The 23,576-nt window shown below is 53.3% G+C and overlaps 8 protein-coding genes across 8 annotated transcripts; 3 read left to right on the top strand and 5 right to left on the bottom strand.

The window, feature by feature from the left end:
• Positions 1-55: 55 nt before the first annotated feature.
• Positions 56-664, bottom strand: V1518DRAFT_423907 (cytochrome b-c1 complex subunit 10). Its single transcript, XM_066905803.1, has 2 exons — positions 403-664; positions 56-346 (listed from the first exon to the last, which is right to left on the bottom strand). The coding sequence occupies exons 1-2, from the start codon at positions 465-467 to the stop codon at positions 190-192; spliced, it is 222 nt and encodes a 73-aa protein (XP_066756888.1). The 5' UTR covers positions 468-664; the 3' UTR covers positions 56-189.
• A 448-nt stretch (positions 665-1,112) lies between these two features.
• On the top strand, positions 1,113-4,266 carry V1518DRAFT_423902 (uncharacterized protein). The gene has a single exon (XM_066905802.1). It carries the CDS (start codon positions 1,155-1,157, stop codon positions 3,813-3,815), a length of 2,661 nt encoding a protein of 886 aa, XP_066756887.1. The 5' UTR covers positions 1,113-1,154; the 3' UTR covers positions 3,816-4,266.
• Positions 4,263-5,312, bottom strand: V1518DRAFT_378695 (uncharacterized protein; the record flags this gene model as incomplete). The annotated part of the gene is made up of 2 exons (XM_066901615.1): positions 4,263-5,107; positions 5,150-5,312. The coding sequence occupies 2 exons, from the start codon at positions 5,310-5,312 to the stop codon at positions 4,263-4,265; spliced, it is 1,008 nt and encodes a 335-aa protein (XP_066756886.1).
• A 2,453-nt stretch (positions 5,313-7,765) lies between these two features.
• V1518DRAFT_183852 (major facilitator superfamily domain-containing protein) lies at positions 7,766-10,125 on the bottom strand. The gene is made up of 5 exons (XM_066900848.1): positions 9,671-10,125; positions 9,565-9,617; positions 9,477-9,508; positions 9,233-9,418; positions 7,766-9,177 (listed from the first exon to the last, which is right to left on the bottom strand). The coding sequence occupies exons 1-5, from the start codon at positions 9,880-9,882 to the stop codon at positions 7,990-7,992; spliced, it is 1,671 nt and encodes a 556-aa protein (XP_066756885.1). The 5' UTR covers positions 9,883-10,125; the 3' UTR covers positions 7,766-7,989.
• Positions 10,126-12,770: 2,645 nt separating this feature from the next.
• Positions 12,771-14,751, bottom strand: V1518DRAFT_423889 (UbiA prenyltransferase family-domain-containing protein). The gene is made up of 2 exons (XM_066905801.1): positions 14,144-14,751; positions 12,771-14,088 (listed from the first exon to the last, which is right to left on the bottom strand). The coding sequence occupies exons 1-2, from the start codon at positions 14,459-14,461 to the stop codon at positions 13,042-13,044; spliced, it is 1,365 nt and encodes a 454-aa protein (XP_066756884.1). The 5' UTR covers positions 14,462-14,751; the 3' UTR covers positions 12,771-13,041.
• A 106-nt stretch (positions 14,752-14,857) lies between these two features.
• On the top strand, positions 14,858-16,941 carry V1518DRAFT_423886 (putative diphthamide synthesis protein-domain-containing protein). Its single transcript, XM_066905800.1, has 2 exons — positions 14,858-15,341; positions 15,399-16,941. The coding sequence occupies exons 1-2, from the start codon at positions 14,959-14,961 to the stop codon at positions 16,648-16,650; spliced, it is 1,635 nt and encodes a 544-aa protein (XP_066756883.1). The 5' UTR covers positions 14,858-14,958; the 3' UTR covers positions 16,651-16,941.
• Positions 16,865-18,169, bottom strand: V1518DRAFT_423885 (Alpha/Beta hydrolase protein). Its single transcript, XM_066905799.1, has one exon. It carries the CDS (start codon positions 18,081-18,083, stop codon positions 16,929-16,931), a length of 1,155 nt encoding a protein of 384 aa, XP_066756882.1. The 5' UTR covers positions 18,084-18,169; the 3' UTR covers positions 16,865-16,928.
• Positions 18,170-18,385: 216 nt separating this feature from the next.
• Positions 18,386-21,108, top strand: V1518DRAFT_423882 (fungal-specific transcription factor domain-containing protein). Its single transcript, XM_066905798.1, has 3 exons — positions 18,386-18,762; positions 18,827-18,889; positions 18,957-21,108. The coding sequence occupies exons 1-3, from the start codon at positions 18,690-18,692 to the stop codon at positions 20,876-20,878; spliced, it is 2,058 nt and encodes a 685-aa protein (XP_066756881.1). The 5' UTR covers positions 18,386-18,689; the 3' UTR covers positions 20,879-21,108.
• Positions 21,109-23,576: the final 2,468 nt, after the last annotated feature.

Genomic DNA, 23,576 nt, shown 5'->3' with positions numbered 1-23,576 from the left:
GAGTCCAGCTTCACGTACAAGTGCAGCGCCACGAAAAGGACCAACATGATAATAGATGATGATGGATGTGATATATGCAGTCGACTATACTGTATGAACTATGTGTACAACATTAAACAATAGCCGGCGACACTGATACCGCCACGGCCGTCACGAAGTAGCGACGACGCGGCGTAGGATGGCGACGGCTTAGAAGGGCGTGTCGTTGGGGTCAACGGTGCGGATCCAGTACTTGCCAATGACGGGGATGCTCTGGAGGATGACGCTCTGGACACGGGGGATTGGCTCGAGGAAGAAGAGCGCTCCGACGCCGAGAGCACCGCCCCACATACCGAGGGCAGGGACCCTTGAAGAATTAGATGCCGGACAACGACAACAAAGATGAGTAAAAGGAGCACTCACCATCGCATGACGGTCTGTCGGGTGAAGCCGACGAAGCTGGGATTGTAGGTGTGGATGATGGCCATTGCTATGACTGAGGAGTTAGCGGATGGGCGGGTGACGGGGTCATCGTTGAAGCGAGGAAGCAGCAGAAATAACAGCTAGCAGCACATTTGCCAGAGAACGAGGAGCAGAGGAAACACACCTTGAGGAGTTGCGGTTGGACGAGTTGACCTTACGATTCTGCGTCTTCGCGATACTGCTGCCGTTGCGCGGGTTGGTCTGTCTCCGTCGGGTTCAGGTTCGCGGTTCTCGGGGCATTGTGCGGTGTACCATTGGTGGATGTAGCCACTGAACCGAGCCGGATTCAGTACAAGGCCCTGGTTACGGTGCGCGGTTCAGAACACGGTCACGAGCGCTGGTCCTCGCTCCGCAGCCCGCAGCTCTCCACACATTTCCCGATACGCGCTGTGCACTGCGCGTTTCTGATCTGCTGCAGCCCACACGTTGCAGGGCGAATTGCGTGCTTGGATCCAGCTGGCACTCTGTAGACCCTCAGCTGACTGTGCTCCCGTGTCTCGCTCCCTGTTAGCGCACTCGCCGCCGCCGCCGCCGCCGCTGCCGCCGCTACTGCCGCGCTGCCGGCCTCGCGAGTCTGCCGTAGCCGCACGTGACGCCCGCGCCTGGCGTCTAGTGCTCAGAGCGTCTGCCTTCGTCCACCGCACTGCACCCCGTCCGCCTGCCCCGCCTGCCCCGCCCCATCCGCCGCCGCCATGGGCCAGACGGCGTCCCTCCCCACCGACGACGACGTCTCTGCGCCCCTAGCTGCGCCCGCCTCCTCTCCACCCCCTCCCGGTGCCCTCGCGACCTCCGCGACCGCCGCTTCTGCAGGCAGTGCCAGCTCAGCTCGCGCCGACAACACCATCGCCCAGGGCGGCCCCGACGCGTCTGTCCGTCCTCCGCGCCAGGCCGCTGCTGACTCCGTCCTCCGCGCTTCTCCTCCGCTTCCGCTGCCATCGCCACCACCACCGTCGTATATGCCGCAGACCCGCGCCGACAAGGCCGCTGCCGCGGCGGTCTCGTCATCGGCCTCCCCGCCCACGCCGGCTGCCGCTGCCGCCCCCTCCCTGATCACGCCCCTCCCCTCCCCCTCCCCTTCTGCCGCTGCCCGCTCGCGTCGCATCTCCAGGCACCTATCCAGTCTCGGCTTACTTCAGCAGCAGTCGCGCACCTCCAGGCGCGCGTCCGTCACTGCATCATCCACCGACGCATCCGTTGCCGGCACGTCATCCTCGTCCCCCGCCACAATCTATGTGCAACGTCCGCCGATGGCTCGCGGCGGTCAGGACGGACCGCGCATCCTCGGCGGCGGATCAGCCAATAACACCAGCAACAGTCCCTACCCCCCGGTCTCTGAGCGGTCGTACTCCCTCCGCCGCCGCATCCACGGCGATGCTGCCGCCAATGCGGCCCGAGAAGCCAGTCCGCTCCGCTATCCCACTGAGCGTCGGAGCTCCGCAACCTCGTTCATAAGATCAAGCTTCTCCCGCATGCGCAACTCGCTCGTCAGCAGTTCCACCGCGGCTGCGGCCCCTCCTCTTCCTGTTGCTCCTCCACCGCCGCCCCCTCCACCTCCAGCCGAGGGCCCACGGGCTCCCGCGGCGTCATCTACGCGCATCTCGATAGACTCTCTTCTTTCTCGTCCATCCACGGCTCGGTCAAGCGATGTGTCGCTCGTGCCTGAACCCACATATTTCCGCCGCAGGCCGCCGCGTCCATCGACAGCAACCACCCCCGCGACCGTCACGGCCACCGGCCTCACTCCGTTACCGCTGCTGCCCACCTCCGCGCCACCACTGCCGCCTCTACCGCCACTGTCGTCGCCAAGGCGCAGGACCGGGCTTGGTTCGGCGCTCGGTGGCTCGCGCCCGCTCTCGTCTTCGTCGTGGAACACGCCACCGCGCGATTCGACCGTGTCCGACTTCCTCGGCGAATCCGCGATCCGCGAGCGGCCTGATGAGGACCAAGCCGCGATGCTCTCACGGCTACTGTCCATTGCTGCCGCCGCGACAGCCGCCAGCCTCGTTGGCAACTCCGGCTCCTCCGTGTTCTCCAATACCGCCCGGCGACGCCGCTCGCGCAATCCTGGATCGACTGACGAAGCTGCTGGCACTACTGCCGACGACGCCGAGGATATTCTGTCGTCTTTTTCTGGCGTTCCAGGCGTTGATAGCGGCTCTAGCACCACTTCCGGACACAACAGCGATAGCGCCGACGGCGACAACTCCGTTGACGGGTCTTTCGACGGCTTCCTGCGCGCCCTACAGAACGGCGGACTCGCAGCTGAACTGCGCAACGAGACAAGTCGAATGCGGTCCTCCGAAGCCGGCAACGGCGAAGCTCCTGCGCCTCTCAATTTTTTCCGCATGTTTAGATTCGGCTCCAACGCAGGCAACAATCACAGTAACAACGGTGGCACCGGCGCGCGCATGGTCCCTGTCATCATCGTTGGCATTCGCTCCGTGAACTCGCGCAACAACGACAGCTCCGCCGGTGGGGGCGATGGTGCGGACGAAAGCGCACAGTCCTTCCTGGAAAACTTGCCGCTCTCGCTCGGGGCGACCGCGTCTGGATCCGGACACACTCGTGCTACTGGGGCCACCCGGACTCGACGATCAGACAGCACTACTGCCGCCAATACCACTCCGCGGCCGCGTAGAGGCAACTTGCTCTTCGACGATGATGACATCATCACCTCACGAAGCGACGATGAAGACGATGACGACGATGACGACGATATCGACATGGCGAGCGACGAGGACAGATCAGATGACGAGGATGCCGATGACGAGGACTACATGGAGGACATCGACATGCACAGCGAGCAGGAAACTTTCCCCCGCCGACGGTCTCAGCGCTCGCGCCGCTCTCAGGACACCAACGGCGACGGCGTGGTTCCACCGTCTGGTACGCAGGCGTCTCCAAACACGCGAAGCTCGAGCGGCGTTCGCTCGTGGATCATCTACGTCCTCGGCGGTCAATATCCCGAAAACCACCCTATCCTCACCACACCTTCGCTGTTCACCGATACACCTACATACGAGGACATGCTGCTCCTGTCCAGCTTCATCGGTCCTGCCAAGCCGCCTGTCGCCAGTCAACAAGACGTGCAGAGCTCGGGCGGTGTGACGACTGCTACCGAGGCAGAAGCTGGCGAGCGCTGTCTCGTGTGCCTGTCTGATTTCGAGCTCGGCGAAGAGTGCCGAAAGTTGCAGCAATGCGGACACCTGTTCCATCGATCGTGTATCGACGAGTGGCTCACGACCGGCCGGAACTCGTGTCCTCTGTGTCGCGCTGTCGGTGTTACAGAGACAAAGATGCCCTCGTCCGCGGGAGCATCATCATCCGACCCTGTCGATTCTTCGTCGACCTAAATCGCCATACTATCATTAATGCTGTTTTGCATCTCTAATGCTTGTCATCCTTGTGGATAGTGCATGTATAATTGGTTGTTTGTTTGTGTTGCTGTTTTCTTCTTGCATCTCATGGTCATCGCTGCTACACCTTTGTTTGTCTCTCCTTTTGTTTGATCGCCGGTGCATCTCATTTGCTTTTTTGCTCACGACTCTCTAATATCAATCGAACCGGGTACATATATTCGCGCGCGTTGGTTTGTTTCTCTTTGTGTCGCCTTTTGTCTTGTAGTATGTGTGTTCGTTTTGTGTTTTTGATATCGGCGGGAGCATTTGCTAGCGAGATATGTTTACTTGGGATGGGTGTTGTCAAATAACTAATGGTAATTCAAATACTACGCCGTGTTTTGTATGTGATGTTTGTCATAGTTACTTTGTTCCTATCCGCTTAATATGATCTTATCACGCTCAATCGTCAATGATAACGGACACCCCGTCAGATGCCCAGACAGCAGCCACATCGCGGAGGTCGGTGACTTCGAGCACGCGTCCTCCGTGGCGGAGAAAGACGGTACCGCCGGGAGTGCTGATGCCGCTGTCATTGTATTCGTCGCGGCGGACAAAAACGGCGCCCCAAGACTGTAGTTGCGGAAGAAGGACGGGCGCGATATCTTTTTTGTACTCGTCGCCGATATGCCAGTGAGTGATGCTCTTTGCAACAGCGACGGGGTCGTCCGAGGTGGTAGCATTGACGGGTATTGGGTCTTGCGAAAAGTGTTTGGCCGCAGCGCGGAAGATCGCAGGATCAGGTTTCTCGCAGCCGACCTCCACTGATAAGATTACATCCCCATCTTCACGAATCCATGGCGCGGGCGCAACGGTCGTCGACATACGCTCAGGTGCCATAGCGGTGATGGTGGCTAACATACCAACGCCACGAAGTACATCGCGCGACCGTCTATCCGAGTTCGAAATCACTCCAATCATTGTCCTCGTAGTGCCTCCGGTCGCGGTATCGAGAAACGGAACAATATCGTTCCAGAGCACGTATGCCTTGCCTGAATTGAATTGCTCATACAACTCTCCGACAACCCCCGAGTCGTCTAGTATCTGCTCTATACTCGCAGGAGATTTTGCTACTTCGCCACCTGTTAAGTCAAAGTCGGGGTCGCTCTCTGCTATACGGCGCAGAGTTCCCCGGATAACGGCGTACCACCACTCCGACTCGCCTCCGCCGTAATTCGGAAATGCGCTCGCGCGTTCTTTAAATGCTGCGTAAAATGCTCTCGATACTTTAGCCACGTCGGTCGGGGCTGATGCTGCATGTGTAGCTGTGTCGTCGTCAAGTTGGCCACGTGGCGGCCGGGGGAAGTGTGTAGCGTACGCGCCAGCGTATTGCGCTGCTACGGATGGGCGCGGCGTGTAGATCGTGCCGAAGGCGTCGAATGTGAAGACAAGCGGCGGCGGGAGTTTGAGGTGCGCGCTCCTTTGCAGCGGCGGTGGGGATGTGTCGGTCATTGTGCGATGGTGGTGGAGCTTGGTGAGCCGTGTCGCGATGGATATGGGTGTGTGCCGGTAGCGCGGCCAACAGCGCACGGACATGCGAGTGGTCAATTCCGACAGCTACTTGCAATCCGCATATTGTTAACGCTCATTAGCTGAGCGTGTGTGGCTATCTAATTGCGTCACTAAGCGGACTCTGTTGGAGCAACAGGTTTGCTGAAGTAATCGCGTGACCACGTGCCAACGCGTCGCGGCGGCAGCCAAGTGCGGCATAGAGACGCACGTCATCACGATTCACTTGTACCAGCAACTTCGCGCTCTTATGACATCGAAACCGGCAATTCAGATGTCAGCAGTTGCATTCGAGAGGCAAGAGCACTCGCGTGGATTTGCGCGCACGAAGTCTAGCGCCTGATGGGGTGTTGACGGCCGTAATAAAGTCGTCCGATTCGACGTTCTTATGCACTCCGACCGATCGCTGAAGAGGCGGTTTGTAGCGCTTTCAGTTACTAACTGATAGATAGATACCTGAATTTCGCTGCGCCGTGTTTTGAGATCGGAGGTGGTTCGGCGATTCTCTATCGTCGCACACGACGAACTATTCACGTAAGCTACACCAAGTGGCCAGCCAATCCGGCCGTTTGACATTCTTTATGCATAAGTAGCCCCTGGTAATCTGGCTTTGAATGTCCGGAACTCCGCTCCGGTTGCTTGTCCGTTGTCAATGTGATCGATACTTGCGGCAAAGAAAATCTGTCAATCTCGCCCTGAACAGTCGAAATTTGCTCCAAATCTTAGAGTTTCGCCGTCGAGCACGTACACGGCTTTTGCCGAATTCGACCGGTCACAATTCTGAAGATCTCACACCTATGATCTGCTCGTTGGTGTGCGCACTGCTAGGGGATGCTAATTGGACAAGCCCTCTACAAGATATGCTGTTGCTGCAAATGGCCGCGCTGTGCTGCAACTTGGTGAATATCAAAAATGAAATTCACTTTAAGCTACCGCCACTACAGCAAGTACGCGAAGACCGTTCCGGAGGATCAGAAAAGAATGATATCCACTCACAATACTCTGTGACCATGAAAGCGAAGAGACTGATCTTCACTCCGACGCCGCTAGAGACCAGCCACGATATGTTTGATTCTGAGCAGCACCGAGTCTGGTCTCAATTCGAAGACCTATCAACAAACGATCGCCCGAATTTCTTGTTAGCTTAATTAACTTTAAACACTAAATAATCTAGGTCGTGGCGCCGCTCAAAGTCCTGCTGCAATCTGCCGCGCCGTTGCTCCAGCTGATCAGCGCAGCGAGTCTTGTCTCTCGTGGTACAGCACATAGGTGCATCGCGCAGACTATTGAGCAATCCTGTGCTCACCATCATCAATTCACGAGACATCCCCCGACCGTAAGCACGCCGAACTGCAGACACGAGCGGGCAGCCGTCCAAAGGGGCACTACAGAGAACCCGACTGAAACCGTGACATCCCTATGCGAAGAAACACTACTAACTTTGAAAGGATATTCGGAAATGTCGAGAGAGATACGTTGGGTGCACGAGGCATGATTGAGACCAGAATGGCATGCTCTAGAAATGAATGTAAAATACCGAGTCGTGACGAGGGGGATGTTGCCACGGCTGGCTTCGCCTGCCGTCGCCTGCCGTCGAGCCACATCTCGTGCGGCTCGCTAAGTTACCCGGATCTTCGATCACTCTCTTCGCGCCCGATCTCCCAAAAAAGTTATGAAGAAAGTCTTTCGGATAGTTTCGGGTTGAGCACGGGATATCCTGAGATGTTCCCTATTGTTCCGCTGACGAGACTTCTTTCGTCTCTCGTCGCCTTATAACTACTAGCTAGCTAATAACAACAAATCGCTAAATCGCAAAGCGGGGCTTATCGCCCGCACCATCTGTTCCCCATTCGTATTTCCAATCATTAGCAATATTCTTTGTTCCGTATCTCTCTAATCATTGTAGCGCCCAGCGCTAACCTTTAGTCGCCGGTGCGCTGGCTTCGTGAAGTTCCTAAAGTAAGGAAGCGCCGGCTTCGTCTGGTGTCGAGCCCTCTCTCGTGCGGCTCTCCACGTTACCCGGATCTGCGATCACACTTTCTGAGCCTTTTCTCTGAAAAAAGCAGGAAGGGCCATACCAAGGAGAAAGCACTGTTTCCCGTCCGATCAACACACGTTAAGCTCCTTTGGGCCTACTTAGTACTGCGGTGGGAGACCACGCTGGAATCGTAGGTGCTCTTCTTTTGAAAATTTTTTTTCTCTCTGGCTCTCAGGACTTCCCAGGATTCTAGAGTTGTGAAAGGCAGAAAAGCCTATACTGCGCATACCCATGGGAGCGGGCGTTTCATACTTGGCAACATGTACATAGTCGACAGGCCAGTGTAGACGAGCAAGGAAATACCTTAAAAAAAGAGCACATACTCCAGCTAAAGTAATAACATGACTTCGGGTTCACTGTTAAGCTGAGGTGAATAGAGCTCTATCGAGAATTGGTGACAACGGAAGTGAGCTGCGTGGAGCTGGGTCTTGAGTTTTGCAGACATGAAATAACTACCATCCCTCACGGCTTCAACCAATGTCTTGATCTTTCAAACTGAGGTCTCAAATAATTTTAGATAACGAATCTCTAAGTGTTCTTCTAAACGCATAGCCTAGCATATTTGTGTAGTAAAAGCAAAACTCAAACGCTGTCGCTGTCAATTGCAGTGGTGACAACCTTAGTCTTTGACTTCTCAACAGCCTTCTCATCAAACAAAGACTCAGCCTGATCCACCGACTCTGACTCTGGAGTATTCTTCTCGTCCTCGACGATTTCGTAATCATGCAAATCAGTAACGTCCACAGCAAGACCGTATTTATTGAGAACACGCTTCTTCATTCTGATCTCGCGTCGCTCCATGTAAACGAAGAACATAACGCCGACAGCCGAGAGCGCGTTCAAGCCGGCCATAAAACCATAGCCCCATACGTAATGTGGAGCCTTGGGAGTTGGAAACGTAAGCAGAGCAAGCCAAGCGGAGATAGCACCGGAAATTGTGTTTCCGACAGCTGTGAGAATCCCGCGAAGCTCCGGATCATCTTGAAATGCATCAGCACTCCAGGTAAGGATCAGTCCCCACACGGGATAGCCGAGCTCAGTGAAGTACTGCGCCATGAACAGCACACGTGTAGGAAGATACCAGATCTGCATGAGCAAGTTTCCGACAAAGCCAAAAGCGACGGCAATCAAAATGAAAGGTGCGCGTTTGCCGACATGATCCGACACCGTAGCCATCAGATATGTCAAAGTGAGCGACGCAGCATATCCACCAGTGGGTATGAGATTGAGTTGCTGCGGGGAGTAGAGGGAGTCTCCGTTGGGCTTCGTCAGCGACTCGAGCCACAAATTGAAGTACGTGTACGTGCTGTCCATGTTGAATAGAACGTAAGGCCAGTTGAAGCCGTAAATTCTCCAGGACTTGAAAAAGCCAAAAAACTTTCGCAGCGTCATTTTTGTCTTTGACTTCTTGCCCATCTCAAGCATGCGAACAACGCTGAATTCCTTTTCCGTTGGAGTAAGCCAAACTGCACGTGTCGTCTCAGGATAATCAGGCAAACACCAGAAGCCGAACAGTCCAATGGGAAGAGAGATAATTCCATCAAAGATGAAGAGCCATCGCCATCCAGCAATGCCGTTCACGCCGTCAAGACTGCTGAGCAAACCTGCCTGGATAAAACCAGAACACATGGATCCGACACCGGATGCGATATCGTAGACGCACATTCTTTTGGCCACTTCCTCAGGCCGATACCAGGAACCAATAATCTGGGCAACGGCGGGATAATTAGATGATTCAAAAACACCAATCAAGAAACGCAGTGCATAAATCTAGAGAATCTTAGCGTTTGGCCCACGCTGTCACACACTGCAAATGTAAACATACCGGTCCAGCAGATTGGCAAGCGGCGATAAACATGACAGCAATAGTCCATAACATCATCATCGAAGGGAGCCAAATTGCAGGCCGGATATAATTGTGCATCGTGATCTGTCCGGGGATAGCGCCGACAATTGCACCAATGTTGTACACAGTCGTGAACAAGTTACGCTGCTGGCCATTGAGAGACAACTATAAGTTTCCGCTTTAGTATCGTACCGACGCGCATATATGACACAGGTTATCTCACATCTTCTTGCATTCCACTGACGTATGCGTTGGCTTGAGCGAGACATTAGATAATGGCCATGTCACTTGCTGGGTTGAAATTGACTCACAGATATTTGTGTTATCGAGTGTCTTCATAAAGAAAACCAAGAAGAAGTAGAACCTGACCACGTTAGCCATCAGACCAAATTTCAACAGAAAACCTCATGAACTAACATGACGCAGTTGTCCAGCTTGAACATATATGTTCGATATGCCTTCGGCTTGTCGTAAGTATCCCAGATGTACGACATGTACCGGTAGAATGTCGGCAGTTCATAGTCGGTCCTGTAGAACTCGGCGAATTTTTCCTTAATCTCGCCTTCGGAATACGTAAGATCCTTCGGCGGAGGCGCAGAGGCCCGCTTGTACCAGCTAATAAGTCCCATGATTGTCGATCGGCAATAGTCTATCCTGGTGCGGAAGCGAGAATACTAAAGCCAATGATTTCAGCCTAACCTCCGGGAAGCTGGATTATATAGTATAGCCCGCTCTAACTGCCCATTGCTATCGAGACTCCATATCTAAGATATGGCAAGCTGGTTCTTGATAACGGATATGCCGCGGAATTCACGCCTACTGTAGGCGCGATTGAGCTATGTGACACGGAGCGAGTCATGGCTACTGTGAGAAATTGCTGATAGACAACCGAGACTTCACGTTTACCTTCGCGGCTTCTCATTTTTCACAGGCGCGGTCTCACAACTGTCATAGCGTAAAATGCCCAAAACTTGAGCACCGTGCCATAATTCTCCGGCGATAATCCATCTGTATACCTGAGGAGCTCGTAATGTCAGTTACTGCGGTGGCGGTCTCATAATGCAGCCGTCCTCAAATGTGATGTTGAGCTATTTCAAGCCTTTCATTCCAGAGCCATGGTGGCGGTCGACTTGTGCGCAGTCCTAGACAAACAGCCGGCACGAGTCTCGAAATCACAGCGCGTTCGGTGGAACTCCACGTCCCGCGTCCAAGCTTGGGTGAGGCGCATTGCCGTTTGCACAGGCGGATGCAGGTCAATTGTGACACGGAAACGATCTAAATCCTATTATCAGGGACGACGGGGCGCAAGTCTCAGTTGTCAGGGACTTATCGAGGGATTTCTTGGCACGAGCCAAACTCAAAATCCAAGACAGCTCGCAAACTCCTGATAAGACGTTAACTGGAGATCGATCGGCTTGACGGATAGTTCTGTGATACAAGTTGGCAGTAGTATGCAGGAACTTCGCTGCTAGCATAGTGCTAGCTGAGCACAGAGCGTGTTTGACGATGCAAGCGCAGATGGAGGACGAACGTCAAAGCTCAGCCAGACCTCTCCTGAGTGTAATTTCGTCCCGGCATTCGAGTTCTGTGCTCAACGCTCAAGCGCTGCACTGTGGTGCCGAGGCGTCCAGGGGCAGTTGCGTTGCCGGCAATTGCAACTGTTATAGATTGGCAGGGGCCACTATTGTTGAACCCGAGTTTGTATGCTCCGGCGCTCACTACATCTGTCTGTAGAAGATTCTTGGTTTTCTCTATTGTCCTTGTAGTTTGGACGTATTCAATTTCACTTCGATATGTCGATAAGCGCTCGAGGCCTCTTGCAATCAGCGCGGTAGTGTTTTGCAGCACAGATGAATCAAGCACCAACCGTGTCAATACAGCTCTTCTGTTAATTTAATGTTGGGCAAGGCGACCACGGCCACCATGTATGGGAAGGACGCGAGGCAAATGCAGAACTGCAGATGATGACTTTCCCAGGGTTTCCCGTGACTTCGCTATTGTGAACAGTGCCGCGCAATGCACTCTGGAAAAACCTTTCCATCAGATGAATTATCTTGCTTGTAACGTCGCCACCATGAATTTGGAGTACAACTTCGTTGCAGGCGCCGGATTTTTATCGTCGATCGTCGACAATCCGGGATTGACACAGCGTAACTGCTAAACTGTCCAAATCTTCAATTGCAGTGCTAGCTATTACCGTCAATGAAACTGTGTTGCTTCTAGGTCCGACTAGTTGACCACTGTGCAACTCCGTAGTGGGCGAAGTCAAGGAAAGTTGGTGGTCAATCGTACCGGCATCCTAAAACAAAGGGGGTCATATGATGCGTGGCGGAATACGATAACGAGCACAGTTCGCAGCGCAATCTATAAGACTACAAGCGAGATATCCGAACAGGAGACCGCGTGTTGCTCTGTTATCTCGATTAATTGGTCATTCAATAGTCTAGACGTATTTCTGCCTGGCGGATAAGCCAATTCACAAACGGAGCGACGAGTCAACATCGATAGCCGGCCAAGCAGCAAATTTCAAACGGTATGGACTTGCAAATCTTGAAGTTGCTCATACAGGAGCTGGACTAACTAGTTATCATATGACATTGATCTGCGCTAATATATACGGGCTGCATTAACTTTGTTCAGCTCTCCTATTGCCCTCAAGGTCGTGAGTCGTCCCAGTGTGATACAGCCAGTGTCAGTGGCACGGAAATAAATGTGATCTCTTATCGGTTCAATATGCTCTCAGTTTTATCGCGTCCGCATATGTCCACTAACTGGGCAGTCCGGACTTGCGTGTGTCGTTTGAGTGCTATTCAGTCGAGGCAACAGCAGGAGTGTGAGCGATAAGCAAAATAAGCTGCGGATCAGTGCGCAATCCCTGGGCCCTTTCCGGACCGCCTGGGCCACCTTCCGTAAGGATTTGGGATAGGGTTTCCATATCCAGTAGTCAGCGGTGGCGCTGAATGTAGTAGTACAACGAACGCCCTAACGGCTCCAGAGAGCTTGCTTGAGAACTACACGAATCAGTGATTGCACCGTTTGTAGCGTCTTCCTATTCGGGAGCGTGTCATTAATATGACTGCTGAGGACACCTGCTTCATGCATGGATTTATGCTCTCTCGTCGCGGACTGTGGTTGATATCCACAGCGCGGACGGAACAAGATTCATATTCGCAGATACGCAAAAGTAAGTGGTCTATGTACGCCTAACGCCGACAATATGGACCATCCTGCTGTTGATGCTACTAAGATCTTATCAAGAACAAGCGATTTGCCGGACGTTCTTCACCCGGCTCAATACTACAAGTCTTACATGTGGCCATGCTACGACAGTTTGTGATGTCTTAATGTGTTGTTCTTCCTCCTTGTTTCTGTGACCACAACTCAGTCAGGACTCATGAAGCTACCTGAACCTCTCAAGCATAGGTCAGGACTCATGAGAAGGAAGAATTAAAAGCTTGGTGAATGGGCTGACGTACGATGGCATGCTTGGCGAGCAAAGGTGCAGACGAAGCAAATGTCATGGTGCTCATATCTCTACTAGCTTGCAGTAGGCTTGTTTTGATATTTTGGTACCTCTCTACGTGATTACAGCTCCCTGAATTGAAAGGCGGCCGAGATCTTGCTCTTCTCCGCATGTCAGACATTCGGCTGCGACCATCCCCCACGCACGCAGATTGTGATTACAGAGTAGTAAACACCTCCGACTAACTCTCTCGCTGTTGTACTGTATGCTTCTTGAGAGTTATATTTACAATAATCATCTGAGTCCTGGCGCGTCGATAGACCGATCACTGATCTCCGTCATAGAGCTCTTCAAGTATCTCCTCATCAGGAACCGTCTGCCAAAACATGCCGTTCCAAAGCCCTTGCTTGTGTATCATCGCCAATACAAGCACTGCCGGAAGCTGCCAGATACTAGCCCAGAAGAGCCGTCGGGCGCTGGCAGTTGCACCCTTCAGTGGAACCGTGCCGCGACAATCTTTCCAAAATTGGACGGCAGATGTGACTAGCCAAATGTTAACAACTGCACTATCTGCCAGAAAATAGCGGTCAGTGACGCCGTAAAACCACATGCCGAAGCAAAGAGGAATCATGGCGATCGAGTACCGCAGAGCGACACGCGCGTTCAGAACAGGATTAACCCACGCGGTCATTCGGTATCCGGCCATCTTATATTCTTCTCGAACCGGGAAAGACAGCGCATTGAAATGAGGAAATTGCCAAGCGTACAAAAGACCCGCAAAGCACCATACTCCGGGGTCAGCAAGCGAGCCTCCGGCAGCACTCCATCCCATCAGCGGGGGAATCGCACCGACCACGGCACCGACCCAGGTATTGAGAATTGAGGTGCGCTTCATTGACGTATACATGCCAGCGTAGAGAAAAATGTTGAATACTGCTAATGCTGCGACTTCAGTGTTAACGCCATAGTATAAAGCCAAGGCACCAGTAGTTCCCGTAACAACAGCGAAAATAACAGCTTGCATCGGGGAAACAAGACCGCGGACAATAGGCCTTGCTCGCGTACGTGACATCATACCGTCAAACACCGGTTCCCGCGCCATGTTCAACGCGTTCGCACATGCGGATGTGAGCGCAGTTCCTGCTGTGAGGAATAGCAGAGTCGACAACGGTGAATTAAATATAGAAGCTGGCTCTGAAACGGCCACAGCAAGCGCGTCAGGCGTAACTGCATATGTCGACATTGAGCTCAGCACAATGAGTGCGGTAAGTCTTGGCTTAGAGAGCTGCAGCAACGAACTGAACTTGGACGGTCGCTTTCGTGGCGAGATGGGTGACGCGCCATGACACAGTGGTAAGGTATATGAAATTAGCTAGAACAAGGAGTCAGTAGCTTGCTGCATCAATTGACATTAGACTGGCACATACTCGGATATTCGGAACTTTGAGAGAGAGATGAGAGAGTTCTCCATTTGGACGAAAGAAATCCGCCCGCGAAATGCCGGCTGCTACTGTGCTGTAAGATCGCTGTCGATTCCAGCCTGAACTTCCCACAATGCTATGGGAAGTGTGTGGGCTGTCCGGTAAATGGTCGCCATATGCTGAGTTCGCTGTCGTCGAGGTAGCCTTGGAAAGTCGAGCTGATGTCTGCACATGTAACCTCCGGATCTTGCTCGACAGCGCAGTCAGCTCCGCAAGCCCCTGTTTCCGTAGAAAGCATTTGGACTCAAAAGTCAATAAACCCATTTAACAGTCGATGATGTCCCGGAGTGCATAAAATCCCTGAGACTTGTGATAGCTGGTATATCCGTCGTGGCTCGGAGGCGCGTATCCCGGGGCCGTAGTACTGATCGGGCGGCGGCAACGAAACCGGCTGCAGCAAACCTAAGACGTGCACTGGCAAAACAATCGTACCAGACTATGACGGCGTCATATAAAGAAAAGTAACAACGCTAATAACAGCGAGATATTCCTGCAGTGCTGGACGTTCGCGGTAAGAGCGCGAGCTGCCGCGAGCTCTCTGGTTAAGGTTTTGGTGCTCGGAAGATGTTGTAAAAATTTCTGAGACGCGGGTTTTGTGCTGCTCACGCTGTACCCAATTGTCCCAACCCGCGGCACCCTGACGAAATTTATTCGTCGAACCAGGACGGGTCCATTTCTAAGATGCATGTTGGCGCTTGATCTTCCGCAGATCACGATATTCATACGAGATTTTTGGATTGCAGAGCGTGCGAGACGACATAATGAGCGCGTCCGAGGGCGCCGTGGCGCCGCCTGTACTGGCTTCTGAGCCCAGCTACGCCAAAGTAGTTGGCAGGGAAGACACGAAACCACCTCCGCGCGAGAAGATTATTGCACAATATTACCTTGATGAGCTTGCACAGAGCATTAAGAGCGCTGGATATACGCGGATAGCGCTTCAATTTCCAGATAACCTCTTGCCACGGTCGTCTGTCATTGCGCGCGTGCTTGAGGAAGAATTGCGACAGCTGGGACTCAGCGAGAACGATGCGCTCGTGTTTGTGCTCGGAGATACGTCGTATTCGGAGTGCTGTGTCGACGAGATTGCGGCAAAGCACGTCGATGCGGATGTCGTTGTGCACATTGGGGTAGCATGCCTGAATCCGTATGTTGTCACTTTGAAAGACTAGCGTGTTCAGAAGGCTCACACTCATTGATCTAGTACGATATCATGCCCAGTATTGTACGTCTTTGGAGACGATCCGCAGGTTGATGTTGTGGCTCTGGCCGAATCTTTTCGGGTCGAAATACCAGATTTGAATACCTACGTCATAATATCGGCTGAGACACCTTGTCAGGTGTATATAGAGCAGCTGCGCAGGGCTTTAGCGGAATATCCAAATGTCGTAACGACCATTCCGTTACTTTCCTCTCCTGCCAATACGCCAGATTTTAAGTCGTCTCCCGCAGCAAAAATAATCCCGGTTTCGTTAACTAAAGACTCTGGTACGACACATACTATTGTCTCCGACATTCCACACCGCGCGCATCCACCCCTTGACCGAGAACTGCGGGATTATGTGCTCTTTCACATCGGCCTACCACCAGCTGCGGCACATCTTCATTTATCAACCTTGTTCAATTCAAAGCCGATCGTCATTGACCCTGAGACGTCGCGACCGCTCAGTGCAGGATCAATGCCATTAGCGCGAAGATATCACACCATGCTTCAGTCGCGAGCTGCGTCAACGATCGGAATTCTTGTCAACACGCTTTCTCTGCGGTCGTCAACAGAGCTTATTGCGTTGTTAAAGAAGTCTATCGCTGATGCGGGTAAGAAGCATTACGTAATTGTGGTTGGCAAGCCAAACGTCGCCAAATTAGCAAACTTTGATGTTGTCGACGCATGGGTAATTATCGGCTGTCCTCGCGGTGGTATGATTCTTGATCGGTACGGCGAATACTACAAGCCTATGGTTACACCTTATGAACTTCAATTGGCCTTAAAGCGGGAGGTTGAATGGAGCGGTGGTGAATGGATGCTCGAGTTCGATAAGGTGATGAGTATGAAAGAAGAGCAACCTGAGAAGGACGACGAGGAGGAAGACAATAGAAGTGACTCCGAGGACGTGCCTCCAGAGTTTGACGTTGTCACCGGCAGACTAGTGGCATCAAGACCACTAGGGGCTCGCGAGCAAAAGTCCGCGACGAAGCATGTCGAGATCGAGGTCGAGCGGTCTGATGACGGCGCGGTATCTATCAGATCATCGTCTTCGTTGGTCAAGGGCCAGGCTGGCGAGCTGTCGACTTTGCATTCTACTCATTATTCCACGGCAGCTGCGTACTTGCAGAACCGACAGTTTTGGAAAGGTCTCGGTTCTGATTTCGACCAGGAAGACGATGACAACGTGTCGAAAGGCTCTGCGTCGAAGTTGGAGCAAGGCCGGAGCGGCCTGGCCAGGGGTTACAGATGAGCTTGTTACGTCAGTCTTCACAATATTCAAGCTGACGGGCCTCCTACAGAGCTCGGAGATCTACACAGTCCAACTGACCGCGTCGCGCAACGTCCACAGAAGGCGTCAGTCAACAGTAACCACACAGCTTTGTGTGCCAGGATTGCAGTACATATGCTACAGAATATCTCCGACCTCCTTGTATATAGCGGCGGGATTTACAACTGGTCATGCATTAAGGAGCAAGAAGTTCATTGAGCTAGCACGCAGTCATATGAGTGTACAATACATAAGGATAACTATGTCTCATGAGCTAGGATATAGTCCATACCCCAGTTGAGGGCCTCAAAATGGCCCTCAGTGCCGGCCGGAACGATCAACTCAGCATCGGCACCCGCAGCCTTCAGGCGACGGACCAGATCACGCGACCCAGACACTGGCACAAGCTGGTCGCCTTCTCTGTGGATGATAGTCACCTTCTGGCCGGCAATTCCTTTCTGCGAGACGATGTCGCCCACAACAGGCCAAGGGTTCTTGGAAGTGCGACCGAAAATTTCAAGGGATGACTGCAAGTATCCGGCGATACCTTGGCGATAGGCCTCGTAGTTGACGTTGAGCCAACCCTTTGCCTGGACGGGGTTCTCGGTGAGGAAGACCGCATCGCCCTTGGAGCTGAATACCTTCATATGCTCAACGATATCGCCGCAATCGACAATCTTGCTGGCATTGAGGATGGAGTCAACGTAAACGTAGAGCGGGAAGTTCTTAGCCCACCAGTTGGAGCCACGGGAACCAGACGAGAGCTCGTCCCAGTTGATCTGTTCATCAAGGTAACTGGCAGGACCAAGGCAGTAGGTGTGACGAATACGCTCGGGCTGCGTGAACATGATTCCGAGAACGTGGGGGCCGCCGGCGGAGAAACCGCAGAGCATGACCTTCTCAGAGATCTCAAGGTGGTCGAGCAGCTCGTACACGTCGCTGATAGCGGTCTCCATGACGGTCTTTCCTGGCAGAGGCAAAGAGGTGAAGCCCATGCCGGGACGGTCCATAGCCAGAACACGGATGTCCTTGCCCTTGATTTTCGGCCCAACGGGAAGGATTCTAGAGCCAGGGAGTCCGTGCTCATAGATGACGATGTTCTTGGAATCAGCGGATCCATACTCGGCCCAAGAGACGGTGCGGCCGGTGGATGGGGAAATAAACGTGTGCTCGGAGATCGAGTAGTCGGGGTAGGAAGTCGTTGGCGGGTTTGAGCGCGGCGGAGTTGCCTTGTTTTTGCGGAAGCGGGCCGCAAGAGCGGAACCGTATATAGCGCCGCCGGCGACGAGTCCGAGCGCGACGGTGCGCGCGACGAGGCACTTGGAGGAGCTCATTGAGTCTGGGGTATTGGGGCAGTTGAATGTAAATGGAGTGAGCAGTGAGTTGAGGAAAGGCAGAAATGAGGCCGCGTTCATGTACCCTGCGTTTAGAGCAAAAATTCTAGATCGGAGCCGGCGAAGCGTGGCGTCGAACGCATCGACGTCGAAACTCCATCCCGAACTCCGTCGACTCAGCGGACTCAGCGCGGCCAGTCAGTGAGTGAGTGACTCAGGAGGATAAGCGCCGCACGACTGTGAGACGCGTGACTCGGAGAGCCCCTGAAAGAGTGGCACTGGGCGCGAGTCCCGAGTTCGTCCGGAGTGCGCCAGACTTGCGGACTTTCGGTCTCGTAGTATCACCGGTAATGCATTTGTGCCGCACGATACCGCGGCGCCCGCTCTAAGAGTCGGATATTTTCCCCATCCTCCGGACATCCGAAGCAGAACTCCGGCTGGCGCGGCTTGCCAGCGCACAGTAGTGGCCGTCTGTTCTTTCCTCGTGGCCGCCCCGGAACATGTCCCGTGCCTTGCCCTTGGCCATGGTCGGCGCACACACACTTCTCTTCTCGTCACCATCTTCGGCGTGTGCGCATCTGCTTCCTGCTCTCGTTTGCCATCGTCCCCTCCACTCGCTCCCCCGCCTCGGTTGACTCTTATCGCCCGCTCGTCGGTGCGCCCTTCTTCGGCCCCGCTGTTCCACCCATGCCGCACAACATGGCCGGCGTCGTCAAACCCTATGCTCCCGATAAGCCGAAGCAGTCCAAGAGCAGAAACGGTGCGCGCTCAAGCTGGTTTCTCTCGATACCTCTCATTTCGGTACTAACCTCCCCTTCTCGCAGGGTGCGCCACATGCAAGGCTAAACGACTAAAGTGCGATGAAACAAAGCCGTCGTGTCTCCAATGTATGTGTATTTTCTGCAGTCCCACCTACGCGGTGCGAAGCTGATCATTCGCGTTTTTGCCTCATAGGTCAGAAACGACGTGTGGAGTGCGGCGGATACAAACGCGATTTTAAATGGCGCCTCTTCGAAGAGTCTTCTATGTCTAAACGGCGCGCAACGTCGTCGGCGACGACTCCGACCGCAACAGCAGCGCCAACGCCAGTGGTCATCGCGACAGCCAAGAAGCCCACTGTCGCGCCTGCTTCGGCCCGCACGACAAGCGACCACGCTAGTGATATACAGCCACTGAAGCCCGAGACCAGTTCAGCGGTTGACAGCCTGCTTATATTTCCTGAAGAAATTGTCGGCATTGGCACGTTACCTGTATCCGTCGCGGAGACGGCAGCTGCGTTGTTTCCAGACGATGCAAACACCCTGTTTTCAACACCGCCAGAGTTGACGTTCACGCCATCCGAGCAGTTTTCGCCGTTTAACGAATCTAGCATGCAGCTAGCGACTACCCCGTCCTCGCCAGTGGCGATTTACAGTAATATGCTCCGGGAGCACTCCCTGAGCCATCTGAATGAGACCATTATCGCTCTACGATCCCATCCCCTCAATCTCCTCGCACCAGAGCTCATTCTATCGACCGATGTCGACCACAAATCCGAAGGTGCACATCGTATCGACCCGACCGGCGCAATCAGTCCGGCGGACATCATGATGCTGCCTTCTATGCCGTCGCTAGACCCGTTCACGAGGACTGCACTGTTTTTCCATACTGCAACCGCGAGTGTAATGTCCATGAACGACACGCCAGCGGCTAATCCGTGGCGTACGTTGTTCTGGCCTCTGGCGCGACAATTCCCGGCGCTGTATCATGGTCTCGCCGCGATGTCGAGCTTTCACGCCGCGGCGTCGCAGCAGATGTACCGGATAGAAGGCGTTGAGCACATGCGGATGGCCATCAGCGAGCTCGTTACGGGCCTGAACAATAACATGCCGACCGACGTCGCGCTCGCGACAACGTTGACGCTCGCGTTTGCCGAGGCCTGGGACCGACATATCTCAACCGGCATTGCGCACCTCCGCGGCGCGCGGATTCTGATTCGACAGTTCGTCAGCAGCCGGCGCGGTCTACCTGACAGCGTTCGAAAGTCTGCGATGGAGCGGGCACGGTTGACGCGGTTCAAGACGCTCTACAACGCATTTATGTATGTTGCCGTCATCGCGCAGCTCACGTCGGACGACGAGGACGAGACCGGTGGGCCAGTTGCAGATGATGAGAATGCGGTGTTTGCAGACGCAGAGGATGATTGCGCGCCAGTTGATCCGCTTATGGGATGTGCGCAGACTCTGTTTCCGATCATCGGCAAGGTCGCCACGCTCGTTCGCCGTGTGCGGTTGTCCGGGCGTGATGACATCTATGTCGCCGGTGCTATCGCGCTGAGGAAGGAGCTTGAGAATTGGACCCCGAGCGTAACCGCGACATCGCTATTGTCTGAGGACTCTGCATTCGACAGAGAATCGTGCGTCGCTACTGCGGAGTCGTACAAGTGTGCGACGCTGCTCTATCTGTTCCAATGCGTCCCGTCGCTCGCGATGTATGGTGCACCAAAGTTCTCCGACTCCTCGCTCCTCCCGACACTTGAGCCCGTGACGGGCGGCGATGATTCTCCTGCTCTCACCCCCACACAGCAAATTAGCGCACGTCTGTTGCAACTTCTCGCCTCGATTCCGACGTCGTCGCGCACTTGCATCGTGCACATCTTCCCGCTGCTGTCCATCGCGTGTGAAGTTGACTCGCCGTCGCTGCGCGCCATTGCGCGCCAGCGGTGGATGGACCTCTCGCGTCTGCTGCAAATGGGCAATGTTGACCGCGCATTTGACGTCGTGCAGGAGGTGTGGCGGCGCAAGGATCTGCTTAAGAGCCAGTGGAAGTGGAAGGTCGGCTGCACGCACTGGAGCACCGTTATGCGTGAGTGGCATTGGGAAGTTTTTCTTGGCTAGACATACGGACTGTTTGGGAACCAGTGGAGCTGGGCGCATCGGCACATTTACTTACATTTTGCTTTAGTTTGTTATACTGTTATGTCATACGAATTTTTCTAGACTGGGAAGTGCATAAATTTTGTGGTTCCTCACATTGCAGTAACGGTAGCTTGGCACATTTTGTACAACATATAAAGCATTGAATTTCGGTTTTTTATAGATGACATAAACGAATAATCTCTTTGAACAACTAATTGATAAATCCGTATGGCGTATGCAGCTGCATAGCAAGCTGTAGAAAGACCGTTGCATAAATATGTAAGTGTGATTGTTAGCGTCGTGAAATGACCGTGTCCTGAATTGCGAACAGCAGACATGGAAGCGGCTGGACTACTGAAACCATTGGACTGTAGACTAGATACCCCAGCTCCTCGGTGCTGACAGAAGGTCAATGTACTAGCTTGGACATCTTATGATCATACGGAATGCATCGAACGGATACTCAGACAAGTTTCTAACCAGCTAGTTAGATTATGATATAAAAAATACGCACCAAACGGTAACCACAAAGCACTGGCAAATACTTCAATTCGTCAGGTCTGCAAAACTACATACTGTAGCACGATAATGATGCTATTGCCAATGAGAGCAGCTCCAACGAATTGTGCGGTGAGCTCTCCGTGGCCTTGTATGCATTCAGATCTCACCAGTTTAATAGCCTGAGGCTATTAAGTGAGATAACGTGCAGAGGGAGGCTTGATCGTCGGCGAAGGGTGACAACATGACTATCGATCGAGTCTGGAAGAAATGTTAAGAAGCCGGTAGGGTCATCACACGCCCATATCACCGCTTCGCAATCTCTTGGCAATAATATTCTAATCTCGAAAATAGATAAAGTAATGTCGTTCTGATTCCTTAAATGCATCTGTCAACAACACCGACTGCTCAGCATGGCCTGAGTGTTGTTACTACACTACTTGCTCAGCTCAGGCTCGCTCATCAGTCAACACTCGCCAACCGCTGACTCCAACTTGTGCGGTCAGCGTCTTCAACCTTTGCTAGCTAATTTCAATCAGCCATATAAGGCAGCTACAACCAAATCTATCAAACGGCCCGACAGCAGCGACTTAACCCGTAGGCAGTATCTGCCTGTGCGCTTGCTAAAGTATATCTGCCGAACAAAGAACGTAAACCGTCTACATAGTTAGTTGGGCTAGGGCGTTACAATCAACACAGATTAGCATAAAATAGCGCAGGCTGAGCAAATTGTACGAGACGAAAGCACAGCAGTTTTCGTTTTAGTTACCCGACACAGCAAGCGGTGCAGTGTCGATTGCAGCTCGAGCGCTCACGTTGGAGCAGACACAAAGTCGTTTTGCACACAGGCACTCTCCTAGAGCAATTAAACGCAGAATGCAAATGAAGTTCGATTTTGTAGGTCAGCTAATTAACATCCACGGACGCGTCGCGCCGTGGGATTCTAGCATGAATGACAAACAGCGTGGCTTGTGACGGCGTAGAAGACAGGCAATTTGGAAGCTCACCCAGAGGGACACGATCCGCCCGGACAAGAGAAATTGACAGCTTGCACATACGCATGCAGACGCCTCCGTCGCGTGAACTGGTCCGCGCTCTTCTCTCCCAGTCCCAGTCCACTGAGTACGCATCGTACAAGTGCCGTACAAAAGTAGCGAGCGTACATGACATAAAGGGGGCCGGCGACGTCCGCGAGCGCCGGCTAAAACTTTTAAGGTCCGTAGAGTGGGAGTGTGTGGCTGGTCCAGATGCGCGTGAGTGCGTGAAGTTACGGCATATCTAGGAAAAACTGGCCAGTTGCGTACCTCGTCGCCAAGCGACACAGATTAACCATAGTCAAGCTGTCAGCATGAAGACGGCTGATGTCTAAAATGACCTTCCAAACGGCCGCAGTGGGGCATCCATGGCTGACTTTGTGTCGACCGAAGAGATGTGCAACTTGCGCTGCTTAGAGAACTCTAGACTCTGGTTGAACTTCCTTGTCTTCCTCAGTCTATGGATCACCGCGACAGAATCGCCGCTCAGATGGCGGCGGAGTATCACCGTATTGCTAAGTAAGAGACGACATGACAGCTAACCGTTCGACGTGCGGCGTCGCCCGGTGTCATTGACGGACTAGGCACGCTTAAAAACAGCATAGAGCTTACGCCGCCATGTGATAGCCAGAATGTCTACTTTAAGCAACGCGCTCTGTGACCGCCGCAAAAAAGGAGGCGTCTGTGTCGCAAAGGACAAACAAACAGATTCGGCCGATACCAGCACGCCACTCGAGCTGGGCCACGCCACTGTGTGAGAGCACAAGTGGGCTTGCTGCTATAAATTGGCCCGAAGAGTGGAGGCATGCTTCTAGTCGACAAAATCCTCACCGCATAGCAAATCATGAGCCTGCAGTGAGGCTGTCTAAGGGCTTTTGGATCGTACTCGTACTCTGCGGTTTTTCAAGAAGCATGAAGCGATTGAGTGGATCTTATATAGGCGATTTTTGAACGGCGCCTGTCGTAGCACTAGGCAAGCCGTTCTCTTTTTAGCTAGCTCGAGCTAGTGAACAGCCCTATTCTGGTGTAGCCGAGGCCGCTGCTTCCAACCAGAGTTGCGAGGTCAAGGACGACGGCGCTTTACATTCTCTCTTGTACTCTTATGGATACCGCAAGATCGTAGAATCAGAGTAGCAGCCGTGGCG

The sequence above is a fragment of the Limtongia smithiae genome, assembly GCF_038497785.1.
Source record: "Limtongia smithiae strain NRRL Y-17922 unplaced genomic scaffold V1518scaffold_20, whole genome shotgun sequence".
Taxonomy (NCBI): Eukaryota; Fungi; Ascomycota; class Lipomycetes; order Lipomycetales; family Lipomycetaceae; genus Limtongia; species Limtongia smithiae.
Note: the sequence above shows the minus strand (reverse complement) of the source record. Positions and strands in the feature narration are given on the sequence as shown.

Excerpts from the sequence above, each read along its gene's own strand:
- V1518DRAFT_423907 (XM_066905803.1), bottom strand. The coding sequence starts at position 467 with ATGGCCATCATCCACACCTACAATCCCAGCTTCGTCGGCTTCACCCGA. Across the intron at positions 347-402 it reads CGACAGACCGTCATGCGATG|GGTCCCTGCCCTCGGTATGT; the intron begins GTGAGTGCTCCT and ends TAATTCTTCAAG.
- V1518DRAFT_423902 (XM_066905802.1), top strand. The coding sequence starts at position 1,155 with ATGGGCCAGACGGCGTCCCTCCCCACCGACGACGACGTCTCTGCGCCC.
- V1518DRAFT_183852 (XM_066900848.1), bottom strand. The coding sequence starts at position 9,882 with ATGGGACTTATTAGCTGGTACAAGCGGGCCTCTGCGCCTCCGCCGAAG. Across the intron at positions 9,618-9,670 it reads AAGCTGGACAACTGCGTCAT|GTTCTACTTCTTCTTGGTTT; the intron begins GTTAGTTCATGA and ends TAACGTGGTCAG. Across the intron at positions 9,178-9,232 it reads CTTGCCAATCTGCTGGACCG|ATTTATGCACTGCGTTTCTT; the intron begins GTATGTTTACAT and ends AAGATTCTCTAG.
- V1518DRAFT_423889 (XM_066905801.1), bottom strand. The coding sequence starts at position 14,461 with ATGGGTTTATTGACTTTTGAGTCCAAATGCTTTCTACGGAAACAGGGG. Across the intron at positions 14,089-14,143 it reads TCAAAGTTCCGAATATCCGA|CTAATTTCATATACCTTACC; the intron begins GTATGTGCCAGT and ends TCCTTGTTCTAG.
- V1518DRAFT_423886 (XM_066905800.1), top strand. The coding sequence starts at position 14,959 with ATGAGCGCGTCCGAGGGCGCCGTGGCGCCGCCTGTACTGGCTTCTGAG. Across the intron at positions 15,342-15,398 it reads GGGGTAGCATGCCTGAATCC|TACGATATCATGCCCAGTAT; the intron begins GTATGTTGTCAC and ends TCATTGATCTAG.
- V1518DRAFT_423885 (XM_066905799.1), bottom strand. The coding sequence starts at position 18,083 with ATGAACGCGGCCTCATTTCTGCCTTTCCTCAACTCACTGCTCACTCCA.
- V1518DRAFT_423882 (XM_066905798.1), top strand. The coding sequence starts at position 18,690 with ATGCCGCACAACATGGCCGGCGTCGTCAAACCCTATGCTCCCGATAAG. Across the intron at positions 18,763-18,826 it reads GCAGTCCAAGAGCAGAAACG|GGTGCGCCACATGCAAGGCT; the intron begins GTGCGCGCTCAA and ends CCCTTCTCGCAG. Across the intron at positions 18,890-18,956 it reads AAAGCCGTCGTGTCTCCAAT|GTCAGAAACGACGTGTGGAG; the intron begins GTATGTGTATTT and ends TTTGCCTCATAG.